The 23,945-nt window shown below is 44.1% G+C and overlaps 1 protein-coding gene across 2 annotated transcripts in view; it reads left to right on the forward strand.

The window, feature by feature from the left end:
- Positions 1 to 23,945, forward strand: part of LOC115114337 (glypican-5-like) — a 227,645-nt gene that overhangs the window by 18,471 nt on the left and 185,229 nt on the right. For both annotated transcript variants that reach the window (XM_029642487.2, XM_029642488.2), the window contains exon 2: positions 9,914 to 10,075. In XM_029642487.2, coding sequence (XP_029498347.1) covers positions 9,914 to 10,075 — 162 coding nt within the window. The remainder of the gene's footprint in view (positions 1 to 9,913; positions 10,076 to 23,945) is intronic.

Consider the following 23,945-nt stretch of genomic DNA (forward strand, 5'->3'; position numbering starts at 1 on the left):
GGAGGTAAAGGCAAAAAAGGCCATGGTGGCAAAGTAAATACAATATAGCAAGTAAAACACTGGAATGGTAGTTTTGCAATGGAAGAATGTGCAAAGTAGAAATAAAAATAATGGGGTGCAAAGGAGCAAAATAAATAAATAAATTAAATACAGTTGGGAAAGAGGTAGTTGTTTGGGCTAAATTATAGGTGGGCTATGTACAGGTGCAGTAATCTGTAAGATGCTCTGACAGTTGGTGCTTAAAGCTAGTGAGGGAGATAAGTGTTTCCAATTTAAGAGATTTTTGTAGTTCGTTCCAGTCATTGGCAGCAGAGAACTGGAAGGAGAGGCGGCCAAAGAAAGAATTGGTTTTGGGGGTGACTAGAGAGATATACCTGCTGGAGCGTGTGCTACAGGTGGGAGATGCTATGGTGACCAGCGAGCTGAGATAAGGGGGGACTTTACCTAGCAGGGTCTTGTAGATGACATGGAGCCAGTGGGTTTGGCGACGAGTATGAAGCGAGGGCCAGCCAACGAGAGCGTACAGGTCGCAATGGTGGGTAGTATATGGGGCTTTGGTGACAAAACGGATTGCACTGTGATAGACTGCATCCAATTTGTTGAGTAGGGTATTGGAGGCTATTTTGTAAATGACATCGCCAAAGTCGAGGATTGGTAGGATGGTCAATTTTACAAGGGTATGTTTGGCAGCATGTCTAGCTTAGGGGTGTTTTTGAATACTTATTGTTTCTTTCCTTGGGTCCAGCTCAGCCCCTTTTCCTGCTCCCCCCATTACCGTGTGTTTATAAATAAACCTAGAGTTTGACGGTAGATTTCTGTTGTCGTGGTTATTTCGTGCACACTTTTACTTTGTCACAATAATAATTTGCATGAGTTATGTTACGGGTCTCATTACCATCCCCCCTAGACTGTCGGGCCAAAAGGGATTCGTAACACCACATCAAAAAGGTTGCTAGCCAAAATGGTATTGTGTTTAGGAGCTAGCCCCATTGAAATGTAACTATGTAACCTCTGTTCTTGTCATGCTAGCGGTCTTGTGTGTTTGTATGCAAATGTACAGCATGTTCATATTAGTATACTTACCCATTCTACTTACCTCTTTTCACCTGTTTCCAAGGAGGCCCTCGACATAAGACTGGAATTTTTTGTTCTGTGTTGTCTTACGCGATTTCTGTTAGCAGAGGATTGACAATGGCTTATAATTGGTTGTCTCTTGTGCTTGTCTTTATTTTCTAAAAGGTTAAAAGGTGGAGAAATGTGTCTGAAACAAAAAAGAGGATCTGAAGATAGTTAAGTCAAAGCTGAATGAAGACAAGTCCTCAAAGGGATTAACAAAAAAGTACAAATATGTCATTTAATATGTCATTAATTTAATAATAATACAAATGTGAGTGAGAGAGACTGTCATTTCTTCAAACAATCATCTCTATTTAATAACAATTGCAATAATGGAGAGGTTAATAAATCAGATGGAGTTTTAAGGGTCCAACGAATGGCGTTGGGTCTCAGATTATATAGCCAAGTATTCTAATGGACCGATATAACACGTGATTATAGCTTCCCATAGCCTCACATCTCTCAAGCAGTTTGTAACGGTTGCTATGTGTGTGTGTCAAAAGAAGATTAGGGTTATGATGAGGTGGCCTTTGCTGACTGTAACGAGTGCGCTGAGAGTCGGGAAGCAAGTTCAGGGAGTGAGTGTTTCAATAAATAAACAACTAAATACAAAACAAGAAACACGAACAACACACAGACATGACACAGAAACAATAACGCCTGGGGAAGGAACCAAAGGGAGTGACATATATAGGGAAGGTAATCAGGGATGTGATGGAGTCCAGGCGAGTTTGATGACGCGCAGGTGCGCGTAACAATGGTGACAGGTGTGCGCCATAATGAGCAGCCTGGTGACCTAGAGGCCGGAGAGGGAGCCCACGTGACAGTACCCCCTCACCGACGCGTGGCTCCGGCCGCAGGACGCCGACCAAAATGACGATCCCGGGGATTAGGAGCGGACCGGTCACCTCTGCTAAGTTACCTGTCAGTCCAGCTGAAACGCGGGAGCCTCGCGAACTAGAGAGTATACGTGACAGTTCCCCATCCCAGGGGCACGTTCGGCTCCAGCCGCAGGATGCCAACCAAAGAGACGATCTCGGGGGTCAGGGGCAGAACCGGTCACCCCTGCTGATGCGCGGGAACTTGACAGACTGGCTGAGGCAGGGGAGCCTGGTGATCCGGCTGAGGCATGAGAGCCTGACGAGCCAGCTGTAGCAGGGGAGCCTGGCGATCCGGTGAAGGCATGAGAGCCTGACGAGCCAGCTGTAGCAGGGGAGCCTGGTGAACCTGGCTGAGGCATGAGAGCCTGACGAGCCAGCTGTAGCAGGGGAGCCTGGCGATCCGGTGAAGGCATGAGAGCCTGACGAGCCAGCTGTAGCAGGGGAGCCTGGCGATCCGGTGATGGCATGAGAGCCTGACGAGCCAGCTGTAGCAGGGGAGCCTGGCGATCCGGTGATGGCATGAGAGCCTGACGAGCCAGCTGTAGCAGGGGAGCCTTGGGATCCGGTGATGGCATGAGAGCCTAACGAGCCAGCTGTAGCAGGGGAGCCTGGTGATCGGGTGAAGGCATGAGAGCCTGAAGAGCCAGCTGTAGCAGGGGAGCCTGGCGGGTGATCCACCCAGCTGTAGCAGGGGAGCTCCTGTCATTCCCCAGCTGTAGCAGGGGAGCCTGGCGATCCACCTGTAGCGGCTCCTGTCATTCCCACCGAAACAAAAAAACAAAAAACACTCCCTGATGCTTCCCTTAGTTAGGCGTCATTCTGAAACGAGTGCGCTGAGAGTCGGGAAGCAAGTTCAGGGAGTGAGTGTTTTAATAAATAAACACAAATAAATACAAAACAATAAACACAAAAAACACACAGACATGACTCAGAAACAGAAACAATAACGCTTGGGGAAGGAACCAAAGGGAGTGACATATATAGGGAAGGTAATCAGGGAAGTGATGGAGTCCAGGTGAGTCTGATGACGCGCAGGTGCGTGTAACTATGGTGACGGGTGTGCGCCATAATGTGCAGCCTGGTGACCTGGAGGCCGGAGAGGGAGCACACGTGAAACTGACATTGTATTTAGCTAATAGTATGAGATCAAACCCAATTCTCAGTTCTCATTTTCTAAAGAACATCTTGTTCTTGTTTCTTCGAAAATGGGAAGCTACATATGGATAAGATTGTAGCTTGTGACAGCTGGCCTAGACCTTTCACGTGACAACACCCCCACAGCAACAGCCACTTAGAACAACATTAAAGAGGTTGTTCTACACTTTTTCGATTTTCACAAGCTTGAAGAAGTTTAACGAGATTTTTCCCTTACAGTTTGTATAAACGTATTATTTATTGTTTGATGATATAACTACAGTTAGAAACTTTAGGAATTAACATGTGCAATAGTCTAGTAGTGAAACAAGAAGATGTCAATAGTGATTTTGAAGAGGCAAACAGTAGTAAATATGTGAGTTTCAATAGTAATTATGTAGGAAATGAAAATGATCAGGAGCAATTCAGTAGTGATCAGTAGTGACATAACACTACACAGACTACACAGACACAGTAGTAATTGAGTAGGCATACAGCAGTAACATGTTGGCATTATATAGTAATAATTCAATAGTGAACATGTAGGAATTGTGTACGTATGTGTAGGTCTTAAGTAGTAGATAGCCAAAAGCTCAGTAGTTACACACTAGTCATTAAGGGAGACTTATGTAGTGATTTGTTCACTAGTAGTGAAACGTCCCAATTTATCACTCATTACTACTTAAAAAAAAGACCTAAATCACTAATGGTTAACTACACATCTCAGTAGCAATCAAGTAGTAAAACCAGTAGGTTTTGTGTAGATCTTGTGTAGTAGTGATGAGTAGTAATTCAGTAGTACTTTTTCATAAGTGTGACGACCCTCCCACTCTGTCTGCCGTATTCTCTCTGTTATTTCCTTATTAGGATGCTGGTGGGCGGAGTTGGGAGGGTCGTCAGCTACATGGGAAACACCTGGGCCCGGTGTCTCCCAGGATAAATACACCACTTCCCCATTCATGGAGGAGACTCTCTCCATGCAGACACCCTCTGTAGATTGTGTTGTGGTTCTTGATGGCCGTTTGTTTGTTTGTTTGCTTTGGCACCTTTCATCACCCTGCATTATCACATTCACGCATGCAAAACACTCACTTACACTACTGATTACTGATTACACACACCATTGTATATTATATTTATTTGCTTTAGTTAATAAATATATATCTTTCTACTCATTATCTCCACGTTGTCTCCCTTTGTTACGGGCTTTGAGCCGGTTCGTGACATAAGGCCATGGTCAGTCAAACAGCTGTTTGGGCAGACAGTCAGAGTGCTGTAGATAGGCAAGGCCTGTGGCTGAAGCTAAACCCTCTAACTGTTTTAAAGCACCCTCTTCGCAAACCTCTCAGCCTCCACATCCAACAACCCAGTCCCCTATCCCCTATTTCCCCTCAACCCTCAACTCCTTTGACCCACATCCAACATTCCCTAGTTCCCTCCGACTCTGTCCTCAAACCCTCTACCCCCACATCCACAATTCCACCAGTCCACTAAGCCTCAAGTGGCCCCTCTACTTGAGCCCCTCTGCCCCTCCCCCTCCTTCTCAATCCTTTAACCCACATCCAACTGCCCCCAGTGCCCCATAACCCTGCCCTCAACCTCTTTGCCCCCAAATCCAATAATCCACTAGACCTCTAGTGCCCCCACATCCAACAACCCAACAGTCTACCAAGCCCCAAGTGCCCCTTGGCCCCAACCCGTCTGAACCACATCCAAGCCTGCCCGGCCCCCTGGCCCTGGCCTCTGGCTCTGGACGCCTGCGCCAGTCACTGTGGGCACTGCCAGCTCGAATGCCTGGAAAAGCCTGACATTCCAGGCGCGATTCAGGGCCGTCCAAAAATGCAGGTATGCGGCAAAGCCCCTTTTGAGCCGTGTTTTCTTTCAACACGGGACCGCCCAAGCACAGCAAATCAATACAGTGTAAATATCCTGCAGGTTCACTGGATGGGACGACTTCAAAAGGACAGCGCTTCCTGAGGTGGAAGAGTCTAGTAGAGAGAGAGAGAGGCAGCAATATGTAGAGGACTAAACTCCTGCATTAATGACCTGCTTTCCCACAAAGTTATTCCTGCTCTCTGGAAAACATATCCAAACGGCAGCGTCAGGAATTCGCCGGCCTCCCCGCCAGTAACCTATCCAAATCAAAACAACATTTTCACTCAAAACGAAATGTCCACGCCTTATTGACTAGATGTGTGATGCAAGCAAATTGTGCCTGTGATGTCTTTTAAGGAAGTCTGGCTGCAAAACCAAGGACGCTTTTCTACCATCGAGACTTTCTCCCATTTTTACCCACAGGGTACCCAAGGGCACTGAGACGTGGCGGAAGTAATTATAGCCAACAAGTTGAGACTTCGTGAATGAGCAGTGGCTTAATACGCCCAATTAGTCCTGAGGTATTTGTCACCTGAGGCCAATTAGGGAATTAAAGGGCTAGGTTGACATTCTGACTCGGCACTCTGAGCTGTGTGTGAATGTCTGGCCAGGCAGAACGACTGGAGTGGCGCACACACTAATCGCTTATTTACAATCAGGACTTGTGGAGTTGGGCCTTGCCCCACCAACTCTTTTGGGTCTGTATCAAATTACATTAGTGCTAAGGGACTGTAGGGATACCCTGCAAGAGACTAAAGCATTGTTGTATAAGGGCCAGGAGTTTTGCACTATAAGGGACGTAAGCCACATCGAGACCATGAGCTACGATGGCTGTTACCTGTAAAAAAAAAATGTACCATGCTTTTGTTGAAAGGAAAATGTTTTGTTGAGAGGAAATGTATCATAGTAACTGACTATATCTTAGATTCAACATCCTAGAGATTGTAGTGTTTTCAAGCTTTTGTTCGTACTACAGTATGTCTCAGATATTACCTTTACACAAAGGGAGGATCAGCAAAGGTCACTTCAATAGGCTGTGAATCACTTGCTATTGTTCAGCTCCCTTTGACGTTGGCCTCTTTGCAAATTGCAAGACCTGTCCAATATCAAAGGACTTGCAACAATCTGTTCGTTACTTCACCCCACAAAATACTGATTCTTCTCATCAGCGTTCAATAAAGTCCACAACAGCAATCTACCCACCGTATGGACAACATAGATAAGACCTTGGTTATAATCAATGTTCTGGAATATTCCGGACACCGTTGACCTGTCCTGATAGCGGCTGTTGGTGGCTGTGGCTGCCAAAGTCTTTATGGGTATCTCTTTCTCCCCCGTCGCTAGATATGAAGGACTGGGAGGCCAAGCTGGATTCCACTGTGAGTCTGTGGCCTGGATATTAGTTTCATATTGGAGATAAACAGAGTGGTGAGCCAGCCAGGAGCGAAAGGGTCAGGGGCATAGAGAGAAGAGCATGGTGAAGGGTTCTGGGAAAGAGACAGAAGGAGAGATGGGGTCAGGAACAGAGTGTGAGAGGTCTAGGATAGAGGGTCAGCAACACATATAAACAGGGCTGGGAGCCCAGAACAAGGGCCTGGAGACAGACGGAGAAAACGGATGAAGGCAGAGGGACAGTCTGAGACAGAATAGGTGGGGGAAAGAACCAGACATAAGAAGGAAGGGTGTTCTGGGACAGAAGAAAACGGATGAAGGCAGAGGGACAGTCTGAGACAGAGAATAGGTGGGGAAAAGAACCAGAAGGAAGGGTGTTCTGGGACAGAAGAAAACGGATGAAGGCAGAGGGACAGTCTGAGACAGAGAACAGGTGGGGGAAAGAACCAGACATAAGAAGGAAGGGTGTTCTGGGACAGAAGAAAACGGATGAAGGCAGAGGGACAGTCTGAGACAGAGAACAGGTGGGGGAAAGAACCAGACATAAGAAGGAAGGGTGTTCTGGGACAGAAGAAAACGGATGAAGGCAGAGGGACAGTCTGAGACAGAGAACAGGTGGGGGAAAGAACCAGACATAAGAAGGAAGGGTGTTCTGGGACAGAAGAATACGGAGGGAGACAGTCAGACAGATAGAGGGAGAGACGTGTGGAGGTCAGCCCAGTCGTGACTCCATTCCTAGGTGATTGGAAAAAATGGGGGCTCAGTGGACTCTCTCTCCCTCTGGGTAATTAAGTGACAGCCATGTGGCGCTAGGGACATGTCAAACAAATGAACGAGAGAGGGAATGAGACAAGTGCAACCCTATTATGTTTCAGGGGTGGATTTGGACTAGGGAAGCTCTAGGCCTGACGTATAGGCCCACACCACCTGCCCCCCACTCCCCTCACCTCTCCAACCAACCCCCAAAATGAGTTATCGTATCAGGGCACAGCCTTATGAGCACTTGGCTGGAGGGGACGAGGGTGGTGGGGGACAGCAAGGGGGACGAGGGGGTGGGGGGCAGCGAAGAGGGGAACGGCAGAGGGGGAGAGTTTCAATATTACACGTTCTGCTAACTGTGGCCAGCCTCGGTGATGTCATGGCGTGTTTATATGTGGAACTGACAGTATGAGAGTGGTAGAGGAGGGTGTCAGGCAGCATGTCATGACAGGGTGGACTGACTGATGTGGGAACTGCGTTGATGTCTTGGTGCCTGATTGAGCCTCACTCAGGTTCATATTAGATCGTATTAGATTACTCTTTATGTGGTTTATTATGGGCCAAGATATTATGTCTAGTGTGAGTCCAGTTTATAGAGTGATGTAAAAGTCCCAACGTGACTCACATTGTGTGTGTGTGTGTGTGTGTGTGTGTGTGTCTGCGTGTGCTTGCATAGGCTATATGATCTAACACATTCACCAGTACTATTTATACTCCAAGCAGAGCTTGTGTTTTTAGTGGTAAGCTAAGCATGTATGAAATTCTACATAATCTTATATACTTTCTCTCGTTCTCTCTCCTCTTTTTCTAGGCTCAGGTTGTACAGTGCATTCGGAAAGTATTCAGACCACTTTCCTTTCTCCAAATTTTGTTTACGTTACAGCCTTCTAAAATTGATGAAATCATCATCAATACGCCATAATGACAAAGCGAAAACAAGTTTTTAGAACTTTTTGCAAAAGTATTAAAAATAAAAAACAGAAATACCTTATTTGCATAAGTATTCAGACCCTTTTCTACGAGACTCTAAATTGAGCTCAGGTGCATCCTGTTTCCATTGATCATCCTTGAGATGTTTCTACAACTTGATTGGAGTCCACCTGTTGTAAATTCAATTGATTGGACATGATTTGGAAAGGCTCACCTGTCTATACAAGGTCCCACAGTTGACAGTGCATGTCAGAGCAAAAACCAAGCCAAGAGGTCGAAGGAATTTTCCGTAGAGTTCCGAGACAGGATTGTCTCGAGGCACAGATCTGAAGATCCCCAAGAATACAATGGCCTCCATCATTCTTAAATGGAAGAAGATGGAACCATCAAGTCTCTTAGAGCTGTCTGTCCAGCCAAACTGAGATTTCGGGGGAGAAGGGCCTTGGTCAGGGAGGTGACCAAGAACGTGATGGTCACTCTGACAAGATGGGAGAACCTTCCAGAAGGACAACTATCTCTGCAGAACTCCACCAATCGGGCCTTTATGGTAGAGTGGCTATGAGGAAGTCACTCCTCAGTAAAAGGCACATGACAGCATGCTTGGAGGTTGCCAAAAGGCACCTAAAGGACTCTCAGACCATGAGAAACAAGATTGAACTCTTTGGCCTGCGTCAGATCTGGAGGACACCTGCCACTGTCCTTACGGTGAAGCATGGTGGTGGCAGCATCATGCTGTGGGGATGTTTTTCAGTGGCAGAGACTGGGAGACTAGTCAGGTTTGAGGGAAAGATGAACGGAGCAAAGTACAGAGAGATCCTTGATTAAAACCTGCTACAGGGGGCTCAGGACATCAGACTGGGGCAAAGGTTCAAATCAAAGTTTATTTGTCACTTGCGCCGAATACAACAGGTGTAAACCTTACAGTGAAATGCATAATTATATGTTCTAACCAATGGTGCGGAAAAAAAGGTATGTGTGTGTCTGTGTGTGTGTGTGTGTGTGTGTGTGTGTGTGTGTGTGTGGGTAAGTAAATAAATAAAACAACAGTAAAAATACATTTGTAAAAAGAGTAGCAAGGCTATATACAGACACCTGTTAGTCAGGCTTATTGAGGTACTATGTACATGTAGGTATCGTTAAAGTGACTATGCATATATGATGAACACAGAGTAGCAGAAGCGTAAAAAGACTGCTCTATATGGTGATGTGAGACATGTTCTGTTTTGTAAAAACTTTCCTGTAGTCAAATGAACAAATGGCCCTATGGTGGCCTCATGGGTGAAATATTATTTATATTTTGGATCATTTCATAATGAATAAAAAACAGAAATTCAACCTGCAGAAGATCTGGTAATACATTTTAACTCTATATCTGACATGGTACAGGTGTCTTCTTTTTTTAAGCCCATAACCATGTGTGTGAGGTGTATACTTTGTTTCAAAGTAGATTTGTTTCAGACTACCAATAAACACAGTGTGACCCTGATTTAGCCGACTGCAGTAAAAATGCTCACCCTGAAGTGTTCTGGCTGCATGATGAACAAAGGCTAGAATTTCTTTTCAGAAAAGCTTTCGATATTGCTCAATTAATTTTTTTAAAGCTTGGGGGGAGAAGGATATGTGTATTGTTTTTGTATTCTAATGTGACAAGGTAATCGATAGCTGTACTTTGTTATGATCCGTTAAATGTCATTTTGTTTTTTTGTATTTTGTGCACACGAAATAGCGTCTTATAAGCCCACAAGGGCTATGCAGTGTATGACACAGAAATAAAATCAATCAAACATAGACCTAACCCTGTCCTCTCTCCCCCTCTGTCCCATCAGATGTGGAGCTGTTGGTGTGTAAGCACCAGGGCCCGTCCTGCTGCACCCGCAAGATGGAGGAGAGCTACCAGGAGGCGGTGAGACGAGAGACCCTCCAGAATGTCCGCTCCTACAGCTTCGAGCTGAAGTACCTCATCTCCGGCCACGCCATTGCCTTCCAGGGTAAGAAGAGGGGGAAAAGTGGGATGGGATGGGAAGGCCTTTTAGGGAATGGAGTGATAGTGGGACAGTTACGGGGTTTTAACCAGGTTAGAGATAGAGGATCTCTTTCCGTTTGTAAACCAATTTGGACAAAACGTCACCGCCTAAACCTCAAGAAAGGAAATGGAACAGACATACAGTTGAACTTGTCTATATTTTCCACCAGCATAAACAGTTGAAAACCAAACAGTTTTATTTGTTTTGATAGTTATTTGTAAAAATATATATTTGTTGAGGAATTCATTCAAATGTTTTTCTTCCAATCCTCTTGGGCCACTGTTGCTGGCTCCAGCTCTAGTTCCTGACTCTTGCTCTGGCTAGTTTTTGATTGGTCCAGATGGCACAGCTATCTGCTTTTCCCCGCAGTGGTTTTGGCAGTAGCTGGGTTGTGGAGAGGTAGACTAGGGAGGGTAGAGAGTGGAATGGGTGGTGGGTAGGTAATGTTGGCAGTTAGATGTATTGTGGAGAGGCAGTGGGAGCCTGGAGACTAGGGAGGGTATAGCAGAGGGAGTTAATGGAGGATTCTGCTTTTTTTCACGCAGAAAAGGAAAGATAAAATGCAGAAAAAAATATTGCTACGTTTTATAAACACAGATCTAAAATACTTATTTTTGTTAATTCGGCTTCAGTCAAGGTTCTCTCCAAATCATGAATGTAAAAGGACAAATGATGTGCTTCAGTTGCACTTCTCCACTTGGATTAAATATCTTTGCCCTTGTCATTGGATCACCAGAAAGCACTCTGACTGATCTGTGAAGGCTACTTTTCTCCGCTACTTTCCTCCTGTGTGGTTTTTCTTCGGTAGCAAGTTAAAATGCAAGATTAACTTCAAGAAAAACATTAGGAAATGTAGCTGGCTACCCCCGTACAACTAGCGTTTAGAGTCAGCTTGCAGGCATCTGGCATGCCACAAAGGAGTCAGAAGAGCGTGATGGGACAAGGCCATCCCGGCCGGCCAAACCCTCCCATAGCCTGGACGATGCTGGGCCAATTGTGCGCTGCCTAATGGGTCTCCCGGTCACGGCCGGCTGTGACACAGCCTGGGATTAATCCCGGGTCTGTAGTGACGTCTCAAGCGCCTTAGACAACTCGAGAGAAATATGGCCATGCATCGTTTTTTTGCAAAAAATACCTTGCTTTTTCACCGTAAGCTAATTTACTTAGCTATGTGTGGCTGCTAGCCAAATAGCATTGCACTTCTGTTGTCATCTGATGAGAACTATTTTCCGGCAAATGTGTTGGTTGCACTAATGTATTTTGTGTTAAGTAAAACTATAGTATCACGCCCCTTATCATTCTATTGAAGCAAAACACCATGGTTGAACTTCAATATGAAACGCAGGTAAAATGGTTTATAAGGCAGGTTTTTTTATGGTCTGCAGTTTGAAAATGCAGATTTCTGAAAGTTATGTGACCTCTGGTACCCTCTGACCCTCTGGGCCTCTGAGCCTCTGGGCTGCAGTAGTTTATGAGCGGAAGTCTGTCTACTGTGCCACTTTCTGCCTGCTTAGCTTTCTCTGAGGGCAGCAGTAGATGGATGGATGGTTGGCAAGTCTGCCTGAGGGGCTAGTTCGGCTGCCAGAGGGGCTTTTACTGGGCCAAGCTAGGCCAACTCCGGTCCAGCCCCCCCAGCCTTGTCCTCTCCGATTGGGGTGACTGGTAATTGCAATGTCATTTGAAATTTCCTAAACGGACAGATTTTTCTCTGTAAACCTCCAGTGCTATCCCGCAAAGTCTACTGGCGAGCGGTTCTGAATGTTTTTGGTGCTGCAGGAATTTGTGTACCATGCAATTTGTTTTATAAGACAATGTACTGTGTACATAGGCATTATGCTGGCCAGTTTGGTTTTATATGATTGTTGTTCGGATACCAGTGGTTTGTTGGACTCCTTCATGGAAATATGTGTGCATGACATATGCAAGTACGTGAGAGTGGGTCAAGTTGAGCCAAAGGGTTAGTTGAGCCACCGCTTGTTTCTAGGAAACCACACACAAAATGTATCATGTGACTAAATATTTAGGAAGAGTTCATCATTTCATGGAGTCTGATGGAAGAAATCACTTAGAAAAAGTGATTCGCAAGTTAGGTCCTAAAAACAGATTTTCACCAACTCAAATGAATGTATTGTTATAGGTTTCATGATCCTTGAATCTAAAACAAAGTATTACTTTGATACATAATTGAGGATCTCTATAAGCTTCAATATGAGGTCCTCAACCTAGCATGAAAGGGCATCCTTGTAGCTGTGGGCTAATATAGTCAAAATGTTTGCCTTGGGGTAAGTTGAACCAATGGCATACTATGCAGAGTATTTTTGCAATGTGTCATGCATATGAACTCAAGATAGTCTAGTAAAACACGTAGGAGTCTAGCCACCCTTGAGCTTCTTGAAAGAGCAGCCAAGGAAGTGAGAGAAGGGAAGCAGCAGCAAGGGAGGAAAAAACAGACTGAAGGACACTGAAGAGGTACATTGACAATAAAGACATGAACATGTACCTGTCAAAGAGGCTATGCCAGAGTAGCAGAGGACATGGAGTCTGAGCTTGATAAAGAGAGGCTATGCCAGAGTAGCAGAGGACATGGAGTCTGAGCTTGATAAAGAGAGGCTATGACAGAGTAGCAGAGGACATGGAGTCTGAGCTTGATAAAGAGAGGCTATGACAGAGTAGCAGAGGACATGGAGTCTGAGCTTGATAAAGAGAGGCTATGACAGAGTAGCAGAGGACATGGAGTCTGAGCTTGATAAAGAGAGGCTATGACAGAGTAGCAGAGGACATGGAGTCTGAGCTTGATAAAGAGAGGCTATGACAGAGTAGCAGAGGACATGGAGTCTGAGCTTGATAAAGAGAGGCTATGACAGAGTAGCAGAGGACATGGAGTCTGAGCTTGATAAAGAGAGGCATGACAGAGTAGCAGAGGACATGGAGTCTGAGCTTGATAAAGAGAGGCTACAGAGTAGAGAGGCTCTGAGCTTGATAAAGAGGCAGAGTAGCATAGGTTATGGAGTCTGAGCTTGATAAAGAGAGGCTATGACAGAGTAGCAGAGGACATGGAGTCTGAGCTTGATAAAGAGAGGCTATGACAGAGTAGCAGAGGACATGGAGTCTGAGCTTGATAAAGAGAGGCTATGACAGAGTAGCATAGGTTATGGAGTCTGAGCTTGATAAAGAGAGGCTATGACAGAGTAGCAGAGGACATGGAGCCTGAGCTTGATAAAGAGAGGCTATGACAAGAGTAGCAGAGGACATGGAGTCTGAGCTTGATAAAGAGAGGCTATGACAGAGTAGCAGAGGACATGGAGTCTGAGCTTGATAAAGAGAGGCTATGACAGAGTAGCAGAGGACATGGAGTCTGAGCTTGATAAAGAGAGGCTATGACAGAGTAGCAGAGGACATGGAGTCTGAGCTTGATAAAGAGAGGCTATGACAGAGTAGCAGAGGACATGGAGTCTGAGCTTGATAAACATGTCAAGAATCTCGTGGAGCAGTTTCATTGGCTTAGTAGCCTCAAATGCAGAGAACTTGCCTATGGGTTTAAGATATACAGTGAGATGAGCAAGTGAAGACATAAGAAAGGTCTCAGTACAATATTCTAGCGAGTGGATTCATTTGTCGTTATGAACATAACTTCCTGCTTAGCTCATGTCTGGAGCCTTCTGAAGCAAGGTCAGGTGCTCAACATGTCTCGACAGCAATAGATTTCATCAACTATGGAACAACAATAGAAGGCATGATGATGTTGGTGATGATGATGTCAGTTGCCTCGGTTCTAAGCTCAACTTGTCCCGTTGGCGTGCTGTGTGGAGATTTGGCGTGTGTTGCTGTGGAGAAAGTCACGTGGGAGAGCGACGTCTCGCGAGGTGTTTTAAATATCCCAGGAAGTCACTGCTATGACATGGCGATGGAGCGGAGACGTGCTTGCTATGGTGATATCGGTCCCTCTCTAATTGGTGTGTGCGTATGTGTGTGTGTGTGTGTGTTTCAGACTGATTTGAAGATACGTGTGTGTTGTGTATCTATGACCCTACTGTATCAGAATAATAGACGAGAACATGTTCACCCCCTCTCTCATCATCCAGTTTCAGATCTCGAAGGCGTCCTACCCCCGCACACACTCACACAAATACTCCCTCAGTGCCAGAGCCTCTCCCCAACCTGCTGCCTCAGTGCCAGAGCCTCTCCCCAGCCTGCTGCTTCAGCCTCAGCGGGGTATCCTGCTCTGCTGGAGTGTTTATTTGATCACCACACTCCTCCAGGCCTCCAGGGTGTGGCCTCTGTTTATGTTCCCTTGCTTCTGCTCACTCGCCAAACACTGAGGGAGATGGCTTTTGGATCTCTCTCTCTCTTTATCTCACACTTGCTCACTCAATCACTCTCTCTCTCTCTCTCTGTCTCTCTCTCGCACTTTCTCACTCTCTCTCGACTCATTGTTCATGTCACACTGACTAACGATGGAGACTCAGCCAAAGATTTGACGGGCCCACCCGTAGGCAGATGTGAGTGTGTGTTTTGTTTGGCGGTTGTCTGTTTTGTTAGCCCAAACAGCCTACTGTGTCATGTCATGTACATGTCACGAGTGTGACCCCGTAAAAACGAATGTCCCAATCCCATTGACACAGAGCGGAATCAAATCGTTTCACATCTTTTTCTCCTGTTTATGGCTAGTGAACAGAGCTCGCTCTTCCTGGCCTCCTCCCTGTACCTCTCTCTGCCAGGCCAGTCTGCCAGGCCAGTCTGCCAGGCCAGTCTGAATGTTCTGGTCACATGAGGAGGACTGACCAGGCCAACGTAACCCCCTAGTGACGTTTTTTTAACCCTGTAATAGAGCCGGGACTATAAACCGGAAATGATCGACGACCATTGCGATCAGTTATTGCCGGCATTTTGCTGATATCGTTTAATACAATACGTACCCTATACTAGAGAAAAGTGACGTTTCAAATGAATACGTCTGATATTATGTGTGATTGTTGGCTACAAACATCAAACTAGTTGTGGTAGTTTAAAGGATAATTGTGTGGTGCACATTAATGTATCGTTCTATTTATCATTAATCACATCAGTTGAAGCAATTTATCGAAGTATGGATATTTTGTCTATATCACCATGCTCTACCCTGTAGTCTTTCCCTCGTTTCTGGACACCACTGAGTTTATTCTCCCTTCTGACATCATCTGTCCTTTAACATCAGACAGACAGGTCACCTAACACCCACAGAGACAGGTCACACTAACTAGGGGTCAGAGGTCAGGAGGCTAGGGGTCAGGACTCTTACAGACACACACACACACACACACACACACACACACACACACACACACACACACACACACACACACACACATAGACAGGTCACACTCAGACCGCGGGGTCAGGAGTGGTCAGGATCTGTACATAAATATGCTAATTGATAATGAGTGTTGGGACTAGAGGGAATGGGGTTTAGCCCCAGTCTAGTCTAAGTCTGAGCCGGACAAGATTAGACCCAAAGGGGCTTTGGTAGACAAGAGGACCAGCCTGACCGTTAAAGTGCTCCAGCCAATCAGATCTGGACTAATCTCAAGCCTTTTATTGGCTGAGCTAGGCTGGAGCAGATGGACCAGACACTTATAGAACAGGCCTCTGTGTGATATCTGTGAGAGTGTATGCTGGTTCCAGGAGGGTCAAGGAGTTTCAGCCACCATGTCAGACAGAGGGGGAAATCCATCAGTGATTACTGTCCAATCACCTCTTCTTACTCTGCTTGTTTACTTGTTTACCATTAACTCTGGTAGGTTTGGCTAGACTCTGCTGGACTGTGCTTCCAGGACTATACTACAGGGGTGTGTGTGTGTGTGTGTGTGTGTGTGTGTGTGTGTGTGTGAATGACTGTGTGTGTGTGAAGATTGAGTGTGAATGATCAGATTACCTTAACCCAGACCTTAACCTTATCCATGAGGTTGATGAAACATAGCTTACCCTATATCAGTGGCCAGGGGCATGGGGACTGGACACTCAGCTAAATGCCATAACTGCGTCCCAAATAGCACCCTATTCCTATATCGTGCACTACTTTGACGAGAGCTCCATAGGCACTGGTCAGAAATAGTGCACTATATATGGAATAGGGTGCTATTTTGGATGCAGCCCATGTCAACGTATGAGTCCTGGAGTTGAAGACTTGTTGTTTACACACTCCGCCATCACCATGGATACATACTAACACACAGGTGAAGTTTATTGGTTGCGTACACAGATTTGCAGATGTTATCGCAAGTGCAGTGAAATGCTTGTGTTTCTAGCTTCAACAGTGCAGTAATACCTAGGAATATATATATATATTTTTAAATACATCATCCCTTTATAATCCGTGATTTTCTGGTGTCCCTGCTACATACGTCTCGTGTCTGAGTCGTTGAAATGCGAGCTACAGTAAATGCTGCCTCGGGATATGCGGTTTCCAATTTGTACATAGCCCAGAGAAGTTCCTTGAGAGCCTTTTGGCGATGTCAGCTTGGAGGGGAAAATACATGGTATTGTTGATGACGGGAGAAAATTATTGCCGGAGGTAATGCGGTCGGCATTTGATGGTGAGAGATTGGAGATCGGGAGAACAAAAGGACTTGAGTTTCTGTACGTTACCACAGTCACACAATGATCATTAGCCAAAGTGTATTGGCAGCAGACCAGCTTTTAATGCCATGACATTTTCAGGGTATTAATGTGTGCCTGCATATTTAGTATTTTATTTTTAAAAAATTAAATCATTTCTATTTCACTAGGCAAGTCAGTTAAGAACAAATTCCAATGACAGTTTAGGAACAGTGGGTTAACTGCCTTGTTCAGGGGCAGAACGACAAATTTTAACCTTGTCAGCTCGGGGATTCGATCTTTCAGTTGCCAGTGCTCTAACCACTAGGCTACCAGATCCCAATTAGCGAATTGCCAAGGCAGCAACTACTCTTCCTGTGGTCCAAACGTTGTGCATTATTTACATTGCTCAATTATTACATTACAATATTACAATACTACATTACATGACTAAGAATAATGTGTGGGTGTGTGCAGATTGTGTGTGTTTGTTTGTTTTTTGTTATCTTTGTGGGGACCAGAATTAGGATTAGGGGTTTGGGATCAGCATTGAGGTAAGGGTTATGTTAAGGGTTAGTGTTAGGGTTTAGGGAAAATAGTATTTTAAATGGGAATCAATTGTTTGGACCCCACTAGGATAGTAAAACAAACGTGTGTGTGTATGTGTGTGTGTGTGTCTCTTCACAGTAGGTGTTGTACCGTGAGGTGTTGTTTTATCTGGGGCGGTTCTTCAGTCTGATTTTCCAGCTTGCTTGAGTTACCTGAGGTGGAATAGTTTAATTTAGCCATGGCTCTATGTAGTAGTGCTTTTCCTAATAGTCTGTTCGAGACATGAGGACTGTGAAGAGACACCTGGAGGCATGTCTTGTGGGGTATGTATTAGTGTCTGAGCTGTGTTTTAACGATTGAATGTGCAGTTCGGTGCTATTAACACGTCAGTACCTCTCACAGAGGCCAGTAGCGAGGCAGTCAGTCTCTCCTCTACTTTGATCCAGGAGAGATTGATGTGCATGTTGTTGATGTTTGCACCGGAAAATGTAGCCAAACTTTAACGAGACTTTTAATGACATAAATTACAGGCTGACACATGTCATGTCTGACAAATACAATGTAAGAGAGTCAACGTTAATGCCTAAAGACTTGATTCCGTCGACCACGTCGAGGCACGGTTCATTTGGATCAAATGGTCACAAGACCAGAGCGTGCCTGTTTAACAGGACAGTGCCTGTTTTGCACTGCACATTAGCCACCTTGAATCTGCGCGGCCGCGCTCGGCATTTTGAAACTATTTAACCATAAACGTAATTATTTAAAACCTGGAAGTTTTATGTCATTTTATGAAGCTTGTCTTTGTTCCAAAGTAGCCAAAACACGACCGTAGAAATGTTCAGAGAAATATTTTATCAACACTTAATAGGAAATGTTTTTTTCTTCATGTTTTATTGCTTTTCAAATCAACATTATTTTATTGTCCAGCAGCCAAAGGCATAATCCTAGTCATATTAGTAGGCCTAACCCAGGCTAGTTGATGCATGTTTATATCCCCTCTCTTTCTTCATTTCTAACTGCCTGTGTGTGCAGTGGCCTTTTTGAGAAATGTGTTTTCCCGCTAATTGCCTTTTGAAACATTTGCATGTAGCCTACAGCCATGTGCGCATTGTTGAGCTTATAATAGGAAGAAATACAACTTAATCAACATTTTAAGTGAAATGGTCTGACCTTTTGCATCAGACTCATTGATTAAAAATAAAAAACATTATTGCGCAGTGGTTGTATGAATTTGGAATCTGTCGTCCTAGAACTGTCCTAGAGTCTATTTGGAACTGTAGACATATGTTTGGTTGGCCCAGGGACGATGGGACGCCCTTCATTTCGGGCCCTGGAGGGAATTATTTTATAAAGACAAAAAGTATTTGGTTGTAGCCTAACTGTATTATTGCAATATTTTATAGGCGACCAAGAGTGGCCAACCGTCCTCCAGGAGAGCCTTAAAAGGGCAGTGTTGTATTTTGAGACAGGCTTGAATATGCAAAGAAGCCAATTGGCAAAGGGTAGGCTCCATTTTTGTCTGATTCACTATGGTAAAAGACCTCTGTTGTCTGTAGTGACGCCTATAGCTAGCTAGCTGTAGCTTATACTTTCAGTACTAGATTCATTCGCTGATCCTTTGATTGAGTAGACAACACGTCAGTTCATACTGCAAGAGCTCTGATAAGTTGGAGTACGTCCTCTTGAAGTTGTCATAATTACTGTGCAAGTCTATGGAAGGGGTGAGAACCAAGAGCTTTCTAGGTTTTGTATTGAAGTCAATGTACCCAGAGGAGGACGGAAGCTAGCTGTACTCCGGCTACACTATCCTACAGAGTGCTGTTGAGGCTACTGTAGACCTTGCAAAACAGTGTGTTTAAATCAATTATTTGGTGACGTGAATATATTTAGTATAGATTTATCTAAAAAGTATAACTTTTAAAATGTTTACAATTTAATTTTTTTGAAATTCACTGAGGAGGATGGTCCTCCTCTTCCTCCTCTGAGGGGCATCCACTGATGGAAGTACAGTTGAAGTAATTACAGGAATCCTAGGAAGAATTCCCTATATTAGGTTAGTTAGGATCACCACTTTATTTTGAGAATGTGAAATGTCAGAATAATAGTAGAGCGAATGATTTATTTCAGCTTTTATTTCTTTCATCACATTCCCAGTGGGTCAGAAGTTTACATACACTCAATTAGTATTTGGTACCATTGCCTTTAAGTTGTTTAACTTGGGTCATACATACCTTTAACTTCCCGACTGATGTCTTGAGATGTTGCTTCAATATATCCACATAATATTCACGCCTCATGATGCCATCTATTTTGTGAAGTGCACCAGTCCCCCCTGCAGCAAAGCCCTCACAACATGATGCTGCCACCCCCGTTCTTCACGGTTGGGATGGTGTTCTTTAGCTTGCAAGCATCCCCCTTTTTCCTCCAAACATAACGATGGCCATGATTGCCAAACAGTTCTATTTTTGTTTCATCAGACCGGAGGAAAAAAAGTACAATCTTTGTCCTCATGTGCAGCTGCAAACCATAGTCTGGCTTTTTTATTGCGGTTTTGGAGCAGTGGCTTCTTCCTTGCTGAGCGGCCTTTCAGGTTATGTCGATATAAGACTCGTTTTACTGTGGATATAGATACTTATGTACCTGCTTCCTCCAGCAATCTTCACAAGGTCCTTTGCTGTTGTTCTGGGATTGATTTGCACTTTTCATACCACAGTACTTCATCTCAGAACGCGTCTCCTTCCTGAGCGGTATGACGGCTGTGTGGTCGCATGGTGTTTATACTTGCATACTATTGTTTGTACAGACGACCGTGGTACCTTCAGTCATTTGGAAATTGCGCCCAAGGATGAACCAGACTTGTGGAGGTCTCTCTTTTTCTGTGGTCTTGGCTGACTTCTTTTGATTTTCCCATGATGTCAAGCAAAGAGGCACTGAGTTTGAAGGTAGGCCTTGAAATACATCCACAGGTACACCTCCAATTGACTCAAATGATGTTAATTGGCCTATTTGAAGCTTCTAAAGCCATGACATAATTTTCTGGAATTTTCCAAGCTGTTTAAAGGCACAGTCAACTTAGTGTATGTAAACTTCTGACCTACTGGAATTGTGATACAGTGAATTATAAGTGAAATAATCTGTCTGTAAACAATTGTTGGAAAAACAACTTGTGTCATGCACAAAGTAGATGTCCTAACCGACATGCCAAAACTATAGTTTGTTAACAAGAAATGTATGGAGTTGTTAAAAAACGAGTTTTAATGACTCCAACCTAAGTGTATGTAAACTTCCGACATCAACTATATATATGAAGATCGTTTAGTGCCTAAAAAAATTATAAATACAAACAAAAATGAATTTAAAAAGTTGCTTGATCTTTCTTATCTCTCAGAATAATTGTATGTTTTTACTATCGTGTGCCATGTAGTGGCCATTAGCATTAATGTCATATTCAATGTTTCATCCAATCATTTTTTTATATAACGTTTAAAGGTTTGGGGTCATTTAGAAATGTCCTTGTTTTCCACATTTCCATATGAGTTGCAAATGTGTTGCAAAATGAATAGGAAATATAGTCAAGACATTGACAAGGTTATGATTATAGATTTTTAATTGAAATAGTGATTGTGTCCTTCGCTTCGCTTACTTTGCTTTTGTCAAAGAATCCTCCATTTGCAGCAATTACGGCCTTGCAGACCTTTGGCATTCTAGTTGTCAATTTGTTGAGGGAATCTGAAGAGATTTCACCCCATGCCTCCTGAAGCACCTCCCACACTTTGGATTGGCTTTATGGGCACTTCTGACGTACCATACGGTCAAGCTGCTCCCCCAACAGCTCAAAAGGGTTGCGATCTGGTGACTGTGCTGGCCACTCCATTATAGACAGAATAGCAGCTGACTGCTTCTTCTCTAAATAGTTATTGCATAGTTTGGAGCTGTGCTTTGGGAAATTGTCTCCAATTAAGCGCCGTCCACAGGGTATGGCATTGTGTTGAAAAATGGAGTGATAGCCTTCCTTCTTCAAGATCCCTTTTACCCTGTACAAATCTCCCACTTTACCACTACCAAAGCACCCCCAGACCATCACATTGTCTCCACCATGCTTGATAGATGGTGTCAATCATTCCTCCAGCAACTTTTCATTTTTTCTGTATCTCACGAATGTTCTTCTTTGTGATCTGAACACCTCAAACTTAGATTAGTCTGTCCATAACACTTTTTTACAATCTTCCTCTGTCCAGTGTCTGTGTTCTTTTACCCATCTTAATATTTTATTTTTATTGGCCAGTCTGAGATATGGATTTTTGTTTGCAACTCTGCCTAGAAGTCCAGCATCCCGGAGTCACCTCTTCATTGTTGACGTTGAGACTGGTGTTATGCCGGTACTATTTAATGAAGCTGCCAGTTGGGGACTTGTGAGGTGTCGGTTTCTCAAACTAAACACTCTAATGTACTTGTCCTCTTGCTCAGTTGTGCACCGGGGCTTCCCACTCCTCTTTCTATTCTGGTTAGTGCCAGTTTGCACTGTTCTATGAAGGGAGTAGTACACCGTGTTGTATGAGATCGTCAGTTTCTTGGCAATTTCTTGCATGGAATAGCCTTTATTTCTCAGAACAAGAATAGACTGATGAGTTTCAGAAGAAAGTTATTTTTGAGCCTGTAATCAAACCCACAAATGCTGATGCTCCAGATACTCAACTAGTCTAAAGCAGGTCAGTTTTATTGCTTCTTTAATCAGGACAACAGTTTTCAGCTTTGCTAACATAATTGCAAAAGGGTTTTCTAATGATCAATTAGCCATTTAAAATTATAAACTTGGATTAGCTGACATTGGAACACAGGCGTGATGGTTGCTGATAATGGGCCTCTGTACGCCTATGTAGATATTCCATAAAAAATCAGCCATTTCCAGCTATAATAGTCATTTACAACATTACAACATTTACACTGTATTTCACACATTAGCAGTAGCACATAAAATTGTCAGAGACTCCAGTCACCCAAGTTATAGACTGTTTTCTCTGCTACCGCACGGCAAGCGGTACCGGAGTGCCAAGTCTAGGACCAAAACACTCCTCCACAGCTTCTACCCACAAGCCATTAGACTGCTGAACAATTCATCAAAATTGCCACTGGACAATTTACATTGACCCCTCCGTTGGCCACTGCTGCTACTTACTGTTTGTTTGTTATTACCTATGCATAGTCACTTCACCCCCACTTACATGTACAGATTACCTCAACTAGCCTGTACCCCGGCACACTGACACTGTACCGGTGCCCCCTGTATATACTCGTTATTGTTATTCTTATTGTGTTACTTTTTATTCTTATTTTTTATTTCAGCCTACTTGGTAAATATTTTCTTCTTCTTGAACTGCACTGTTGGTTTTAATTTTTAAATATTTTTTATTTCACCTTTATTTAACCAGGTAGGCCAGTTGAGAACAAGTTCTCATTTACAACTGTGACCTTGCCAAGATAAAGCAAAGCAGTGCGACACAAACAACACAGAGATACACATTGGATAAACAAACATACAGTTATATAACACAATAGAAAAATGTATATACAGTGTGTGCAAACATAGTAAGATTAGGGAGGTAAGGCAATAAATAGGCCATAGTGGCAAAATAATTACAATTGAGCAATTAAACACTGGAGTGATAGATGTGCAGAAGATGAATGTGCAAGTAGAGATACTGGGGTGAAAAATAGGGGGATGAGGTAGTTGGGTGGGCTATTTACAGATGGGCTGTGTACAGGTGCAATGATATGTAAGCTGCTCTGACAGCTGATGCTTAAAGTTAGTGAGGGAGATATGACTCCAGCTTTATTGAATTCTTCAATTCGTTCCAGTCATTGGCAGCAGAGAACTGGAAGGAAAGGCGGCCAAAGGAGAAGTTGGCTTTGGGGATGACCAGTGAAATATACCTGCTGGAGCGCGTGCTACGGGTGTGTGCTGCTATGGTGACCAGTGAGCTGAGATAAGGCAGGGCTTTACCTAGAAAAGACTTATAGATGACCTGGAGCCAGTAAGTTTGGCGACGAATATGAAGCGAGCGCCAGCCAACGAGAGCATACAGGTCACAGCAGTGGGTAGTATATGGGGCTTTGGTGACAAAACGGATGGCACTGTGATAGACTACATCCAATTTGCTGAGTAGACTGTCGGAGGCTATTTTGTAAATGACATCGCCGAAATCAAGGATTGGTAGGATAGTCAGTTTTACGAGGGTATGCTTGGCAGCATGAGTGAAGGATACCTTTTTGCGAAATAGGAAGCCGATTCTAGATTTAATTTTGGATTGGAGATGCTTAATGTGAGTCTGGAAGGAGAGTTTACAGTCTAACCAGACACCTAGGTATTTGTAGTTGTCCACATCACATAAGTCAGAACCGTCCAGAGTAGTGATGCTAGACGGGCGGGCAGGTGCGGGCAGCGATCGGTTGCATTTAGTTGTACTTGCATTTAAAAGCAGTTGGAGGTCACAGAAGGAGTGTTGTACGGCGTTGAAGCTCGTCTGGAGGTTTGTTAACGCAGTGTCCAAAGAAGGGCCAGAAGTTTAAGGGCACGGAACTAAGAATTTCACTTTAAAGTCTCCACTTGTTGTATTTGGCGCATGTGGCAAATAAAGTTTGATTTGATGTAGACTGTGTTTGGACTAGAGGGTTAGGAGAGGGGAATCCCAGCCTTCCAACGGTGCAGATTTGT

This window comes from Oncorhynchus nerka, linkage group LG9b (assembly GCF_034236695.1).
Source record: "Oncorhynchus nerka isolate Pitt River linkage group LG9b, Oner_Uvic_2.0, whole genome shotgun sequence".
In the NCBI taxonomy this organism is placed as follows: Eukaryota; Metazoa; Chordata; class Actinopteri; order Salmoniformes; family Salmonidae; genus Oncorhynchus; species Oncorhynchus nerka.